The sequence below is a fragment of the Dipodomys spectabilis genome, unplaced genomic scaffold (genome assembly GCF_019054845.1).
Source record: "Dipodomys spectabilis isolate Male_0828 unplaced genomic scaffold, ASM1905484v1 ptg000353l, whole genome shotgun sequence".
Classification (NCBI taxonomy): domain Eukaryota; kingdom Metazoa; phylum Chordata; class Mammalia; order Rodentia; family Heteromyidae; genus Dipodomys; species Dipodomys spectabilis.
The window spans coordinates 1,646,498-1,663,136 of record NW_024871030.1 but is presented as its reverse complement, the minus strand read 5'-3'; the positions used below and the strand labels follow the sequence as shown (position 1 = coordinate 1,663,136).

At 35.9% G+C, this 16,639-nt stretch overlaps 1 protein-coding gene across 1 annotated transcript in view; it reads right to left on the bottom strand.

The window, feature by feature from the left end:
• The window catches only part of Slc6a14 (solute carrier family 6 member 14), a 32,871-nt gene extending 23,084 nt beyond the window's left edge, over positions 1-9,787 (bottom strand). The window contains exons 1-5 of the mRNA XM_042665829.1: positions 9,499-9,787; positions 8,328-8,493; positions 3,864-3,995; positions 2,080-2,241; positions 943-1,078 (exon numbers count right to left, since the gene is read on the bottom strand). Coding sequence (XP_042521763.1) covers positions 943-1,078; positions 2,080-2,241; positions 3,864-3,995; positions 8,328-8,493; positions 9,499-9,546 — 644 coding nt within the window. The 5' untranslated portion in view covers positions 9,547-9,787. The remainder of the gene's footprint in view (positions 1-942; positions 1,079-2,079; positions 2,242-3,863; positions 3,996-8,327; positions 8,494-9,498) is intronic.
• Positions 9,788-16,639: the final 6,852 nt, after the last annotated feature.

The following is a 16,639-nucleotide window of genomic DNA, read 5'->3' as shown; positions in this document are numbered from 1 at the left end:
TATATTAGCTAAGGGTAATGGATAGGTATAAAAGCAGTAAAGAGAGATGGTTCAAAGGGGAAGGAGTAGACAAATAAAGAGGAGAAAGGAGAAGAAAACAGTCAAAACCCAACGTATATATTACAAAATTATAAGAATGAGGAAAAGACTGGGTACATAAGGGATGGGAGTGAATTTTGAAAGGAGTGACATTGATCAAGATATATTGTATTCATAAACTGCTTTGACAAATTTGTACAACTACTTAAAGATAAAATGTTAAATTAAAAAATAAACAAAAATAAGATTAATAAAAGTAAACATAACCCTAAGTATCTATTGTTACAGTGACAATTGTAAGCAAAATGGATAATGTAAAATTGCAACTTTAGAAGGAAAGTTGGGCCAGCTACCAGTGTCTCACAATGTAATCCTCGCTACTCAAGAGTTTGAGAATGGAAAGATCATACTTTGAGACCAGCTTAGGCAGAAAAGTTTATGAGACTATATAGAAAATAGCAAAATCAAGGTTGTAAGCATGGCTCATGTGGTAGAGCATTTGCCTACCAAGAAAGAGGTCCTGAGTTCAAAACTTAGTAAAACAAAAAAAGTGACTAGCAGTATTACCCACCAATTCATCATCAAAATTTCTTTATTATAGCCAAAAAATTGGATATTTTTCCAAGTAATCTGTTAATTTTCTAGCTAGTAAGTACTAAATTATTACTTATAATACTGTACACCTTGAATAACTGATAAAATACATATTACTAATTATAAGCTGAAGTCTCAAGAAATAACTACTTATGTAGGATAAGTAAATCTCTGAGTCAAATGAAGTCTAATCTGCTATGATTTCCTTTTTTTCTACTTATGACTGCTAGAAAAAGAACTGGTAAGGATTTTGATTTTCTTTATAAAACCTTTCCATAACCTTTGTAATAAATCATCTAGTGTACTTACTCCCAATACTGTTCACTGGGAAGCTGTCCTGGCTGATAAATTTCACTGCCATTAATGCAAGTAAAGTTGTTGGCATCTACCCAGCTTATATTCACTTGGATGAACTCTCTTCCTGTACTCACATTACAGTGAGTTACTAAAAAGGATAAAAAAATAAAGTTCAGACATAGACATATTCTTAATTCTAAAAGACTACTTTCCTATTGAAAAAGTTTTAATGATAAAATACGTAAATTACTCTGTAAATTGTTATATGGTGATGGTAGAATTAAAAAAATTATAAAGCCAAGTGCTGGTGGCTTGTGCCTATAATCTTATCTACTCAGATCTGAGGATTGCAGTTTGAAGCCAGCCCTGGCAGAAAAGTCCCCAGGAGACACTTATCTCCAATTAACCACTCAAAAATCAGAAGTGACACTGTGGCTCAAGTGATAGAACACTAGCCTTGAGCACAAACAGGCTCAGGGACAGTGCCTAGGCCCTGAGTTCAAGCGCCACAACTGACAAAAATTAAAGAATAAACTATGTACAGTCAACATGTGATTCTTCTCTAATACTATGTTGCAAAGAAGTATAATATCACCAGCCCTTTTAAGTCATTTTAGTATTTATGATAATTAACAATAATATTGTTTAAGTTGATATTTAGTACTTGAAGGAATTTTTAGTAGGTGAACTTACTTATTTAACCTACATAGATAAACATGTCTTTCAATTCTTTAAAAGTATGAAATCTTTATAACTGTATCCACTGATATGTATATATAATCACAGTGGGACATTATCCCAAAGATTAGCAACATATTGACAAAGACAATCCCCAATGTTCTCCAAAACCTACAGTACTACTATAGTGCAAAGCACTTTTCTCTTTATCACATTCTCATTTCTATTCTGCCCAGGACTTAGGTCTGCAAGAAGTACTCCTAGGCATGATTTAGCATTCCTGGAAACATGTTACATTAATCATATTTTCAGGTGATTTGTGCTATATTCTGTTTTACCCAGTGACCCATGGAGTACATAAAATTTTACCTAAATTACTTAGAAAATAGTTTAATCCTTTAAGTCTATTTTAGAAGATTTTTTAAAAGAAAAAGTTGATTATATCTTAAAAATTAAATCAATGAAATTTACCTATTGGGGATCGGCTACAGTTTCTGTCTGACCAAGAAGAACAATATTTCCATGGTAGTTCACTTTGAAAAGAAGCAAACATGTAGTAAAGACTATAGGCAATTATGACATTGTAATATATTGTCACAAAGATGGATATTAGGACCATTGTGATTCCCACACCTGGAAAAGAGAACAATTAAACTCATGAGACATTTGTCTTGTTAAATCACAAAAAGGCTTTCATCTCAACTTCTACAAAATCTATTTTAAATAAAAAAATTATTTCATGTAACTCTGTCATCCTTTGAGAAGGGTTAGAGATGAAAAGGTGATACACTCAGAGTACCTTTTATACAAGATTTAAAACTATTTTGATAACTGGCTTTTTTGGGCCATTCCTGGGGCTTGAACTCAGAGCCTGGACACTGTCCTTGAGCTTTTGTTCTCTGAGCTAGCACTCCACCGATTGTGCCACAGCTTCACGTCCACCTTTTTGCTCTTTAATTGGAAATAATAGTCTCAGACTTTCTGGCCCAGGCTGGCTTTGAATCATGATCCTCAGATCTCAGCCTCCAGAGTAGCTAAGATTATAGGCATGAGCTACCAACACTTGGATGATTGGGGTTTTGAGACAATTTTCTAGTTGTTTAGAAAATGTATTAAGTCAAACTCATAAAATTTACATAAACCTTGTGTTTATTACTTTTTAATTTTTAAAATCCTTCTCACAATAAGCATACTTAACACTAAAAAATTTCAAAACTCAGGCTCTATTGACTCACTACAACTTATCTGTAAAGCAGCATTTGCCACACAAAAAAGGAGGTCTCTGCATTAATGTCTTGAAAGGACCTAGTACTGAATTTTTAGACGTATGTGTAAAGGAAATTCAGTGATTCAGTAATAATTTAAATTCAAATTTTGAAATTTTCTTCACCTCAAATTTCAAAATGTATTTTAGCATACTGGATATAGCTCCAATACTTGAGACTAGTTTTGAAATCAGCCCTTCAATCTTCCAACACAGTATTCTATTTACCTCACTAGGGATTTTTTTTTTGTTAGTCGTGGGGTTTGAACTCTGGGCCTGGGCACTGTTTCTCAGCTCTTCAGCTCAAGGCAAGCACTCTACCACTTGAGCCACAGCACCACTTCCGGTTTTCTGGTGGTTAATTGGAGATAAGACTTTCATGGACTTTCCTGCCTCAGCTGGCTTTGAACTGTGATCCTCAGATCTCAGCCTCCTGAGTAGTTAGAATTACAGGCGTGACCCACCAGCAACCAGCAGGATTTATTTTTGAAATTGCATTGTGCCTTTTACAAATAATTTCCAGCAGCTAATACATACCAAAATGATATTTAATCTTCAGGAAGAAAGTGAGTTTGATGCTTAATAACAATCAAAGCATTTTTCCACTTTATTAGTGTCCTATTTTATTAGAAGCATCCAAGAAATAGTACTGACTTGCTCTTCAACTTTTCTGAATGAGGCTTTGTAAAAAAGACATGCAAAGGCAGGAAGACAAGGACCTCATAAGAAGTATAAAGAAAAAGTCGTAAAGATAATACACAACAGGATTAAATAACAAAGAATTCAAATAGTGAAAAAAAATTAAATGCCATTCTAGTCACCTTCCTAATCATTCTCATGTCTGCATCCAGGTTAAACAAAAATAAAAATAAATATTTAATTTGCAAGGTTTATTGTAGAAAAATACACAGAAAACATGGTTTCTTTTCACAAAGAGAAGGGGGCATAATTAGACCAATAGTTAGGATGATGAAAAGTCTTGAATACCAACCTTGAAATAATGGCAGAATCCTCCAAACTGAAACAGGACCTAAGCTAGCAAATTGCCCCAGTGAACACTCTAGGAAGAACAAAGGTAAACCAGCCAATGCTAGCATAATTGTATAAGGTATTAAGAAAGCACCTAGAAAAGACAAAAAAAGAACAGAAGTATCACTACAGTTCAAAGACTTGATGTTACTTTCACAACCAGTACAACATTTTTAAAGTCTCCTGATACAGTGGAATCAATATCCTAGATTTGGAACCCTAATTCACTTACTTTCTGTGAGAAAGGTGATTGATTCACTAAATATTGGGTTTCTCATCCAAGAAATTAGAATGTTACTATTAGTTAACAAAGATGTTGCAATTATTAAAATGGATGGCCTGTCAAAAGTAAGGCAGAGATGAAATGTTCACAATCTGTGGAGCTAGATGGACTTGGATTAAATTGTTGGCTTTATAATTTATCAATTATGTCTCCTAGGACAATTTACCTAACCTATAGACCTTTGTGTTCCTCATAAAGGGGAGAACAAGGGCCGGATATATGACTTAGTGGTACAGTGTTTGCCTAGCATGCATGAAGCCCTGGGTTTGATTCCTCAGTACCACATAAACAAAAAAGTCCAGAAGTAGTGTTGTGGCCCAAGTGGTTGAGTGCTAACCTTGAGCAAAAGAATTTCAGGGACAGTGCCCAGGCCCTGAATTCAAGCCCCCGGATTGGCAAACAAAAGAAAAGAGTACAACACCAATTCATCAGTTTTTAGCAAGGGATTAAATACTAGGCCTATGTGAAAACACTTGACATGACAGGCATGTGTTCAATAATAATTTCCCTCACGTCTTTTGTCCTTTAAAAATAAATGTCCTACTATAGATAAGATATGGAACCAACCCAGATGCCCCTCAGTAGATGAATGGATCAAGAAAATGTGGTATATATACACAATGGAATTCTATGTCTCCATCAGAAAGAATGACATTGCCCCATATGTTAGGAAATGGAAAGACTTGGAAAAATTATATTAAGTGAAGTAAGCCAGGCCTAAGAAACATAGGTCCCATGGTTTCCCTTATTTGCAATATCTAGTACATGTCTGAGTCAAGCAGAAAAGGTCAGATAAGGTGATGTTAGGGAAATGAACCCTAAGATATGTATCCAAATGTTTTTTTTTTCTTTCATGCGATTGTTTCTAACATATTTATGATTATTTCTTTGTTGCTTTGTATGTCCTTCCCCCACAGTATAATCCCTGCTTTCACTGTATTTGATGTCAGTATAATTTGTTGAAGGGAAGGGGAAAAACAAATCGTTTAAATAGGGATACAGGTGGACCCATTGCAACAATGAGATGTACAAGTCGTTATGTCAAAAACCAACTTTACAACTTTGGTGAGGGGGGAGGGGGAGCGGGGAGGATTGGGGGGGGGGGGTTGGGGGGGGGCAGGGGGAAGATGGGAAGGGGAAACAAAGGAGGAGGCTATAATGCTTGCTAAGAAATGTACTCACTATCTTGCCCATGTAATTGTAACCCCTCTGTACAGTATTTTCACAATAAAAAATAAATAAATAAGTAAATAATAAAAATAAATAAAAAATAAATGTCCTATTTATAAGACTTAGGGTAAAAATGCTAAATGTAGTTCACAGTGAAAATTACTGCAATTAAGTTTATTGCTCTCCAAATAGTCACAAGACTTTTTCAATGATAATAGGAAATTTATTGATTTAGTAGAAGAATTTCAACTTTTAAGATACTAATAGTTAACTTTCAATATTATATGAACTATTTTACCAGTGTTAGCTTATCCAGACCTATTCCTCTTTTTAAAGAAACTTTTATTATTTTTGTTTTATCCACTTTTGGGCATAATATGCCAATTAAAATCATTACTAAATTAAAATGTGAAGCAAAGATAAAACATTAAACTTATTGATCAAGCATTCTGGAAGTCTTGGTAAAGTGTGACAAAAGTAATATGGGTTCAGTGGATGCAAATAAGAAATTTCTTCTACTCATATTAAAGATTCACTCAAGCACTTTTCATCCTATGATATTATAACATCATAGCTCAGAATTACATGTTTTGCAACCTTAAAATAGATTCTTTTGAAAATGAGACAATTATTTGTTCAAACTTATATTTAACTGGCTTTAATACTAGCCACAGAAGTCACCAGACCATAGGGAAAAATATGTTTGCATAGATGTTGCAATGTGGATACCATTACTACTATGACTAATTGAAGTCCAAACAGTACCAATGATAAATATGAAGAAAAAACAAACACAAAATAGGTTTACCTACCACAATGAACAAAGATATTGCCAGTCTATCACAGACAGACATTTTGGAAAAAAGGAAAAGATTCTTTCAGTGTTATATATGGCTTTTTACCCATTATTTCATTATTAGTAGAAGGAATAATTAAGCATTTGTTTAGTATAGTGGCTACAAGATGTTCATATTACTAATAGATAGCTTACATTAGGGTAACACTTCTATTTCATAAATTATTTTAAAAATCTGAAGATAAAACTATTTCCAGATTTAAACAGTTTATGTTAGCTTTGTTTTCCAATCCTGACAAAAATTAAGCTATTAAGTTTAGATCTTTTAAAAATATATTTTAATAGATCACTTTTAACATTTGAGAAACTTGAATGTCATATGCATATTGAATTCTTAGTTAAAAAGAAACAGTTGAGAGAGCCTAGATAATTACTGGAAATTATTTGAAAAAGTTGAGAGCTAAGCTTTAAGTGCAGGTAGCTGATATCTGTAATCCTAGCTATACAGAAGGTTGAGATCTAAAGATTACAGTTTGAAGCCAACCTGGGCAGGTAAGTCCATGAGACCCTTATCTCCAATTAACCCATAGAAAACTGGAAGTGTTAGAGTGCCAGCCTTGAGCAAAAAAGTTCAGGAACGGTGCCCAGGCACTGAGTACAAGCCCCAAGACCAGCACAAAAACAAATAGAATGTTAGAGCCCAAACAGTATATTAATTTTAGAGGAAATGGCAAAAAAAAACAATAGTTTATAATAAATATTATTTTTTTTAGACTGTATCTAAAAATTCTCTAATAAATCTAGTATGGTATAGTTCCTAGAAACTTACAGAAGGGGCTGGGAAGGTGGCTCAGTGGTAGAGCACTTGCCTTGCATGCATGAGGCCCTGGGTTCAAGTCCTCAGCACCATATAAGAAAAAAGAAAAAAAATCCGGAAGTGGCGCTGTGGCTCAAGTGGTAGAGAGCTAGCCTTGAGCTGAAGAGCTGAGGGACAGCGCTCAGGTCCAGAGTTCAGGCTCCACTACTGGATCAAAAAAAAAAAAGAAAGAAAGAAAGAAACTTACAGAAAATACTAGGTCATAGGTTATAATGTAAAATCACAGGGAATATCTTATACTCAGCATAGCAAGGTCAAAAGGGTCCTTTTGACCCTAAGTACTTGTCTTTACCACACTGAACTTACGGATGTTACAAAACATCATAATACCTGATTCATTTCCCAGCTAATAATATATCAAATCCACTATGGAGTGACCTAAGCCCTAGATAAGGAACACTTAAAGTGCTAAATGAACAGAACTCCTTTCTTAAATCTCTGAAAGCCAATGTGAATATTTCTAATGAACTTAATTAACAAGACATAAGATTTAAGTATTATCACACAAAATACTATTGTACTATGAAAAAAAATAATTATGATGGCACAGGTACACTGGTAGTCAGTTATGAAATGAAAAGACATGTCAGTTCTCTGATTCTAACAGAAACTGTAATTTCTAGTAAATAAAATATACTGTAAGTGAAAAGTTGTTTCCACATTACTAGACAATTGTGCAATTCATTTTCTTTCCCTGTGTATGTCACCTCAGTTATTTTTTACTCCTTGTTCTAATTGAGCATGCCTTAACGATCTACAATGTATAAACAGTATTATTTTGCAAGAATAAAAATACCTAGTCTTATGGTTGCTGATTTTAGAAGGCTCTTCTACATGGTCAGTCCAATGTGGAATACACGTAACTGAATAATGCATCTTTAAAGTATTAAATTTTTTATTGCTTTTTAATCATTTCTTTTCACATTGAATACCAAATATAATGCCTTATTCTTCTTAAGCAAACAATTTATTTGCACATATAAGTAGAATTGTATTTCCCTGATTTTTTCTTAGATTTAGTTACAGATCAAAGCACAATTTGAGTCTTGATTATGACAGGAACACACAAAAAAATTTAAGGTGCTCATCTCAGAAGTGCTAAAATGTAAAACTTTTATCAAGTTTTTTTTTTTTTTTCTGAGACTGTCTGGAATCCAGATTCCTAACTTCAACTAGTATACTTATTTCTCATCCTCCTAATTACCCTAAATATTGTATACCTTTCTTTAGCTCTTAAAATATCCTCAGATTATGTAGCACCCCATTTACAAACAAAGCAGGGGAAAGTTAGGAAGAATACCTCCGCCATTTGTATAGGTGAGATATGGGAATCGCCACACATTTCCCAATCCCACTGCATATCCAATCATAGAGAGGAGATAATCTGATTTTTTGGACCAGTTTCCCCGATCCTGATTCTCATCACCTTCATCAACATGGAAATTCTCAGATGACGCTGTTACTTTCTGAAGAAGGAAAGAAAATATGTATCAATAACTTGTTTTACTCTTACAAATTGCAGAGAAGCATAATTTCACCCATTTATACTTACAAGAAAGAGAAAGGTAGAAAGAGCAGACAGTCCCTGAATACTGGATCCCAAAGGAGTTCTTACCAAAGTTGGGAGATCTCTGCAAATAGCTGCTTTCTCTTAACATTTTCTTCTTGAAACAATAAAAAGAAAACGTGCAGGTAGAAAATTTCACTAGACCATCCTAGGTTTGTTGAAAAGTTAAACACTACGCCAGCAGGAAGAGCAAACAAAAGTGGACAAATCAAGTCTTAAAGATGAGTTAAGAAAAGTCAACACTAGAGATTATAGTTCTTGATCTTTGGGAAAAAGAAGCAAATTTAGTTTCTACTTAAATATGAAGAAATTTACGTACTCCTGTTCTTATGTGCTGATAGTTTCAGATGTTTAGGGTTAAGTCAAATGTAGTTTCTCTCCACGGCTTATCCCATAGAAACAGTGCTTTTCTAAAAGCCACATAAATAATGTGCTAGTATAAATTTTTCCTGTCCCACCACTTGGAGCAGCTATCTCTTCCATTGAAGGTAGGAGGAGAGAGGGAAGAGGGTTTCTCTCCCATCCTCTTAGCTGCTTTGCGGTAGGGAAGGCTCCCTGGGTCAGTTAAGGACATTATGCTTCTGCATTTTCCTCCAGCACAGGGTACAGTGGACAGGACAGAGAACAGGAGGAGTCCGTAGGTGCTACCAAGATACAGGCTGAAATGTTCCCAAGTTAAGATATAGTTCCTAGCTAGGATACTTTCCCCTCCCTCAGGGGAGAGGGTAGAAAGACTATTTTACCCCCTCTATTCTGTTAGGAGATTACAGGCACACTTGAAGATAATTGCACAGAAATGTGGAGAATAAAGGCAGTAACAGAAAGTAAAAATTGAAACTTGTCCTTTCTCTTAAATATTCCCATCCCGGGCCCTCCACACATCCAGCAGCTCCCAGACCCCTACCTCCTTCCCCTTGCACTTCAAGAAGCTGGGGCACTTCAATTTGTCCATGGTTTGCTCAATCCCTTGGCTGACTCCGCCTGGCCTCTTCTCACAGTCTGGCTGAGCTTGACTAGTGGCAGACGCACCCTTCCCCGTTTCCACCTGCCAGAGTGAGCCACCTTGCCCAGGGGTGGGACCATTTATGAAGGGAAGCTCTCTCCTCCCACTCCCCCGGTGCCTAGTCGGACTCAATTTCCGGAAAGGACCAAAGTGAGCCTCAGGTTTTTCCCCAGATAATCCTGCATGTAGCAATTCCTGGTCCCAGCCCCAAGAAAGGGCTGGGCTAGGAGCAAGTGAGCCGAGCAACCGGAGCCTAGATGACTGACAGCCTTTGACTCAGAGCGTTTCAGGTGCCTTAGCAATCTTGCCTTCTTTCCTGGATTCCCCCTGGCTTCCTATTAACCTTGCTTCTCAATTTGGTCTCTGTCCTGGGGCCAAGTGCTGATCTTTTGTGGTGTTAAAGATGGGAGGGGCACAGTCTGTGAGATTCATTCTGTTTACTAAGACTACCCTTAATGGACCAGACTGACTTGGGCCCTTGGGTTTCTCAAAGTTTGCCCCCTCATTAGAAAGCTCTTCATCCCCTGAGGCATATGCTCCCTCAGTGAAAACCCCTGATCCACATACCTAGAAATGTAGCAAGCTAAGATAAGATTACCCAGCTGGCTCTACCTGAAAAGAGCAACTTTGAGTCTGTGTCTCAAGCTCCTTTCTCAGCCTTCCGAACAGTTTTGCCTTTTACAAGGATTGCTTTGTGTAGTATTTCAAAGCAGCCAAATACAAACAAATTATTGAGCAGGTTTATGGGAAATTCTAACCCTAACAAAGGACTCCACACTGCAAGAAGGGTGAGGCCTAGAAAGTAAACTGAAAGGACACATCTCAGCTTGACCAGGGATTAAATAATCATTATAATACTGTTTACATATTTAACACCTTTTCATCAAGAATTTAAAGAGTTTACATTCAATTTATCTGGTAGGGGATGCTGCAAGCTCAACAACACGCAACACAAATCCATGAAACCAGAAGAACCAAGCAGAGAGCCAAATTACGCATGCTATGTGTAGTTCCTTTGTTCCCTACTGACTGACAAGAATTTCCCATCTGCAATCAAATTATGCTCTCAGGAATCCAGGCAGGTAGAGCTACAAAAATCCACAAGAAAAGTAAGGAGGTTATAAGGAAAAAGCACTCATAAATTCATGTAACTTGATGTTGTGAATGACATAAGCTGTGTGTGTGTGTGTGTGTGTCTATGTGTATGTGTGTAAGAGAGAGAGAGAGAGAGGAAGGGAGGGAAGGAGGGAGGGAGAGGGAGGAAGAGAGAGAGCTAAGATGAAATAGTTTTTAGCCTGTCTTTGTCACAGAAGAGTGTAGCATGTAGGGTTTGTAAGCCTATTTGTAAAAGGATACGCTGAAAAGCACATGTAATTATTTCCAAGTTATCAGAGTCCCATAGGAAATAAAAGGACCCACTATGGACTGCTGCAAACAGTTGGTAACTGAGGGAATAGAAAGAGAATAGGAATCAGACATGTAGATTATGGAGATCACAATGAAGGGGCAAGTGATATGTGCAAGGAAAAACTAGTCATTCTCCTTGTGTGGTACATTTGGAATTACCTGAGGCACAAAATTTCAGATAAAAACTATTTTAGGGAATATACATTTTTGTTTGAAGCTGTTTCCACACCCTGCACAGCTTTCAATGAAATTACAGATGCCTATGTGTTACTATCATTTCTTTCCATTTTTTTGTGTGGAACTCTTAAGCTTGTGTGTACTGTCCTATACAGACTGTTTCTTACTCCTGTGACTTTACTCATACAATTTCATTTCTGGAAATTCTCATCTTCCTCTTTATTTGGTTAGTTACTTACTCATCCTTTAAGTTTCTGTGAAGGTGTCATCTTCTCTGGTCCTTTCACAGTGGTTCCTCCTGTACTACCACAGACTAAACTAAGATGCTTCTCTTCTGTATTCCTATGTAACCTACATTCTTTTCACATTTCATGAAATTACTTTCCTCTATGGCTCTAGATTATGAGTTCTTAAGAGGCAAGAAAGATTGCCTTGATCTTTGTATTCCAAGCATCTAGCACAGAACCTGATGGAAAGCAAGCATTCAGTAAATGTGTATGGTAATGTTTCATTTGGACAGACCATTTAATTACTGCTGTCGAAAAAAAATAAAAAGAAATGATGACTGATCAAGAATTTACCTCCAAGATCTCTTCTTGGAAATCTGCTTATTAACTAATGAAGAAAGCATGTTGTGCATTTTAACCTATTTGTTTAGATGAGTAGGTGTGAGGGATCATAAGAATCTGCTGATACTTGGAGTAACAAGGAATAAGGTTGGGGAAAGAAAATGAAGCCACTCATGTACAGTCCAAGACTAAACTATGGTTTGTAGGCAATTAAAAAAAAAAAAGAGGGCTAACAAGGAAAGGACATATTGAAATAAGAATACAGGGTCTAAGTAACAATGTCTAGTCCTCACCACCATCCTGGTGCCTTGATGAGTGGTGTAGGGCTTTTCAGCTCATTCTGAAAAGCTTAGAATTCTTTGAATTGCAGATGAATTACATTGTTTTGTCCCCAGGAGAACTCTGCTCCTGAGAATATGAAGAGGTGTCAGGCAGTTTAGCCCCAGGGAAGTTTTGACCCAGGGAATGCTGGCCCCTGATTGTTCCCCTAGATGGTATGCTTTGCTCATGTATAGTACTTTTGTTAGGTTTGCTCCCCAGCCCATCCGGTGTCTTTTGCTTTTATAAGCTACACTCTGGGCTATAAGTCTTTGGGACTGGGGTTGACCTGATCAGTCTCCCATATAACAATATGACAAGTTCTGCTTTAGTTGTGCAAAACTTCAAAATTAATATTAGTGATTCCTATTCACTGAGTTGTGCAATGCTGGACTTTCAACTCTGGACCTTTTCTTCCTTGACACACACACACCACAGCCATGAATCAGATTAGCTTTTTCTTAAAAAAAAAAAAGCCAAATGTCACTAATAGATTTAGTTAGGAATAAGTCACTAGTAACAAAGTAATCAGCTCATAACTGTGGTTTTGGTCAGAAAATAAAATAAAAATTGATCTTTTTCATACTAGTATCACCTTTATGTTATTAACCATGGAAAGTCCTTTACTTTAATTCTTAGTGACAAAACAATAAGAATTTTTTACCTAAAGCTTTTTTTTTTCTAGCTATTTGGATGCGAAATGTCTGTTCAAATGAGAGAGTAATGAAACATGCTCACAAAAACCAGTGACATAATAAACATGGATGTATGTTTAAAATATGAATAAATCCCAGTGTTCTATAGTAAAATTAAATAGTATATTAAAATTCATATAACAAGGAATTTACACACATAAAGGAAAGGTGAAATTGATGAAGACATTGTATTCATAAATTGATTTGTTAAATGGCAACTCCTTTGTACAACTACTTAAAGATAATAATAAGCATGGTGGCTCACACCTGTAATCCTAGCTACTCAGGAGGCTGAGATCTGAGAATCTCGGTTTGAAGCCAGCCTTGACATAAAAGTCTCCGGGAAACTCTTATCTCCAATAAACTATTCAAAAAAGCCAAAAGTGGCACTATGACTCAAGTGATAGAGCACTAGCCTTTGTCACAACAAGGCTCAGGGACAATGCCAAGGCCCTGAGTTCAAGTCCCAGGACCAGCAAAAAAAGTGTTAATATAATACATGAAGCTGTTCACTAGACTATCAAACTCTACTTGTTTTGTAAATATTAGTGAATATTTCCAGAAATATTTGTTTCCAAGAAATAAAAATTTCTTTAGGAAATACTATCACAGGGCTGGAGGTATATCCCAGTGGTAGAGTATTTGCGTAGAATGTAGAAGGCCCTAGATTCCATCCCCATCCACACACACACACACACACACACTCTTGTCAAACAAGGTGCTAAATCTCTAGCTATATCAATTAGTGAATGGACCGAGAACTGCATACTATTTTCCTATGGAATATAAAGGATAACATGCCAGAGAATTTTGAAAACTAAAAGACAGCTTTCCTGATAGATAATTACTGGTGTTTTCCACATGGAAAAAGTTAATCTATTTCATGTCATGATCTTTTACATTGGCCATTAGCATCCCATAGAGCTGTTGTAAGGTATAAACATTATATTGAAATATGACATGCAGGCCAAATACAATCAGATTTTTTTCTCAAACTGCATACTCCTGTAGAACTAACATAAATTCAAGAAACATTACTAGAACCCACATATCCCTCATTAAATCCTCAATTAACCACTATCTTGAGTCTTAACATCATCAATTATTCTTGCCAATTTCAAGCTTTGAATAAATGGAAATGACAATATATAGACTTTTCTGTCTGAATGCAATGGACTCAACATTATGTTTTAGAGATTCTATTGTACCATGTACTTGTAATTAATCCATTGTCATTCTGTATAGTATATACATATTCCAAGTATAATATATACATATTACAAGTAGTATACTACTAATCAAATATCAATATGACATTTACTTGGTCATTTTACTTATGAATATTTGAACGGTTCAAATTAATTAGATGCTGCCTGTTTATCCAATGCATGTTTCCACCATCACCACCACATAAAAATTTAAAGGCCCTGTGAAATTAAATGGCCTGTGATATGAAAAGAAAGGGAATTGGAGGGAAAGAGATTCTTGATAGTAAAAGACAAAATGCATAGGTACTGAACCAAGGGCTATATTATATGTCGTACATTTATTATAGAACTCCTTAAACTATTATAATCTTTATTTTACTAATGAAGTAACACGGGCCCAGAGAACTTAAATATCTTGCTCAAAATGAACAAAACTGGTGTCAAAAACTAGATCAGCTATTTGAGCTAAGACTTTCTGACTCTGAAGCTTATGCTCTGAAACCTCTAGATTATACTAAACTAAGGACAACATCTTTGAAAATGCTTTATCTGTGCCATTCCTGATGCATATGGTTTGGCACTCCATCATTGTTAATAACAATAGAATCATTTGGCATTATTTAACCCTGCAAATCCAATAGAACACTACACATGAATGAAATTCTGTTTAACTTCATCCTTAGTTGGGCATAAACATTTATCTCTATACCCTTCTTGAAAGAGATACAACTTGCAAAAGTTGTGCCTCCTTCCTTTTTTTTTCACTTTGCCAGTTTACAAGGGCCACCTAAGTGTCTTGGCTTCAGTTGATCAATATGAGAATAATCAGGACTGGATGTTTTAGGTGAAAGCTACATTTTAGTACCTACAGCTCCTATACAAAAATATAAATAAAAATAAAAACTTACGTTTCTCTAAGATATAACAATAAAATACATAGGATTTGGAGCCTAAAGTACATTTAAATGCTTCACTAACCACCAGATGCAATGCAACCTTTTCTTCCCCAAATCTCTTTAAGCAAACTAAATCCTTAATATCAAAAACCCAAATCAACTGGACAATGAAGCTAATGTAGTTATTGGGCTTTTTAATAAATCATTTTTCTCTCCCAAGACAGAGAGGTCCTTACTTCAAAACAGCAATTACTCAGTTTCTGTCACACTGAAACTCTGAATATATAGCTACTAGAGGTACTCTTTAAGTTGCTAGCAGCAATGAATAAACATATTACCTTGACCCAGTTACCTGACACTATTGTAATGATACATTCAAGTAGAGAAATATCAGCTTTCACCTTTGAGTCACTGGTATTTCACCTTTTAAGTGCATTTCTTTAAGGTATGATCATTGCTGGTTTGTATATACAAAATTTACTATGTACTACTGTAGCTTTTAAATATCAGGCCCTTTGAGAGATAGGTGCCTATTTTTTGCTTTCTCAACTAAGAAAATATTTCATAGCCACAGAATAATTGTCCCCATAAAGCATGAAATTATTGTTATGGGATCCATTTGCAATTCACCCAGTGGAGTCCTACAAGGAGATTAAGAATAGTTATGCTAATTTTGTGTTCATGTACAGGCATTTTCATTTTTTCTCAGGGTTAAATTGCATTAATACCTACTCCAAAGAAAAGGTAGGGCTAAAAACAGAACTAAGCATACACATAAGGTATAGCTTTATTTTTCTCTTGCCTAGTTGAAATCCTTTAATGAGATAATGATATGCAACCCAATGTCTAATATGTAAATAATATGATTCATTTTATTTTTGCCATGTGCAGGGAAGTTCAAGCTTCCTTTGCTAAACTTCACATCTGGAGAACTGACAACCCTTCATTGATGCCCTATTGTTAATGCTGAGTGTCATGATAACTGATTTGTTTGTGTTGTCAAATGATATTATCCCTAACAAGGGTGTGCAACTGTCTGTAACAATAATAAGAGTAATAATCATGAAAAACCCACCCTTTTTGAGTATTTACCATGCCATGACCTTTATATGTGTCATTATCAATCATTATAAGAACTCTACCAAACCAAAACTGACAGTCCCAGTACATGGTTTAATAAATAGGCCCAGAGATGTAAAATCAGTTTTTCCAAAGTCATAAGGCTAGAAAATTTAGTGGTTGGTATGCAAACACAATTTGATCAATAAATTTGAGCTTTCCAGAGTAATCATATCATGGAATGTCTCCTACCTACCTCCGCGGGCTCTCAAGATTATTCTAATAGTTCTTTGCCTCCCCTGGGCATTCCACCTCCCCCCTTGTGGTTTACTTCTATTTCTCCTTCCTTTACCAAGTGTCTTGCCTCACCCAGCCCTTCTAAATTATTTTCCCTTTCTTGGCAAACTTTCCTCCTTCTACGCCTCCCCTCTCAGACTCTTCTTAAAACTCAAAGGGTAATTAGCATTCATCACTAGACTGAACAGATTAACATTTGTCAGATATGGCCCTGAAGCAATCTGGGGATCCTTCCCAGGAGACTGCTAAAGGAGGAAGGGTGATACAGTGTTTCTGCCATTTGGATGGGCTTCCTATGTTTTTCCTACCTACAGTCAGAAATTAGGTTGTGAAACCAGCACTGAGACTTCTGCCAGTGCCCATGACAACTTACAAATAGAGTCCAGCTCTATAATCAGTATTCTTACACTTATTAA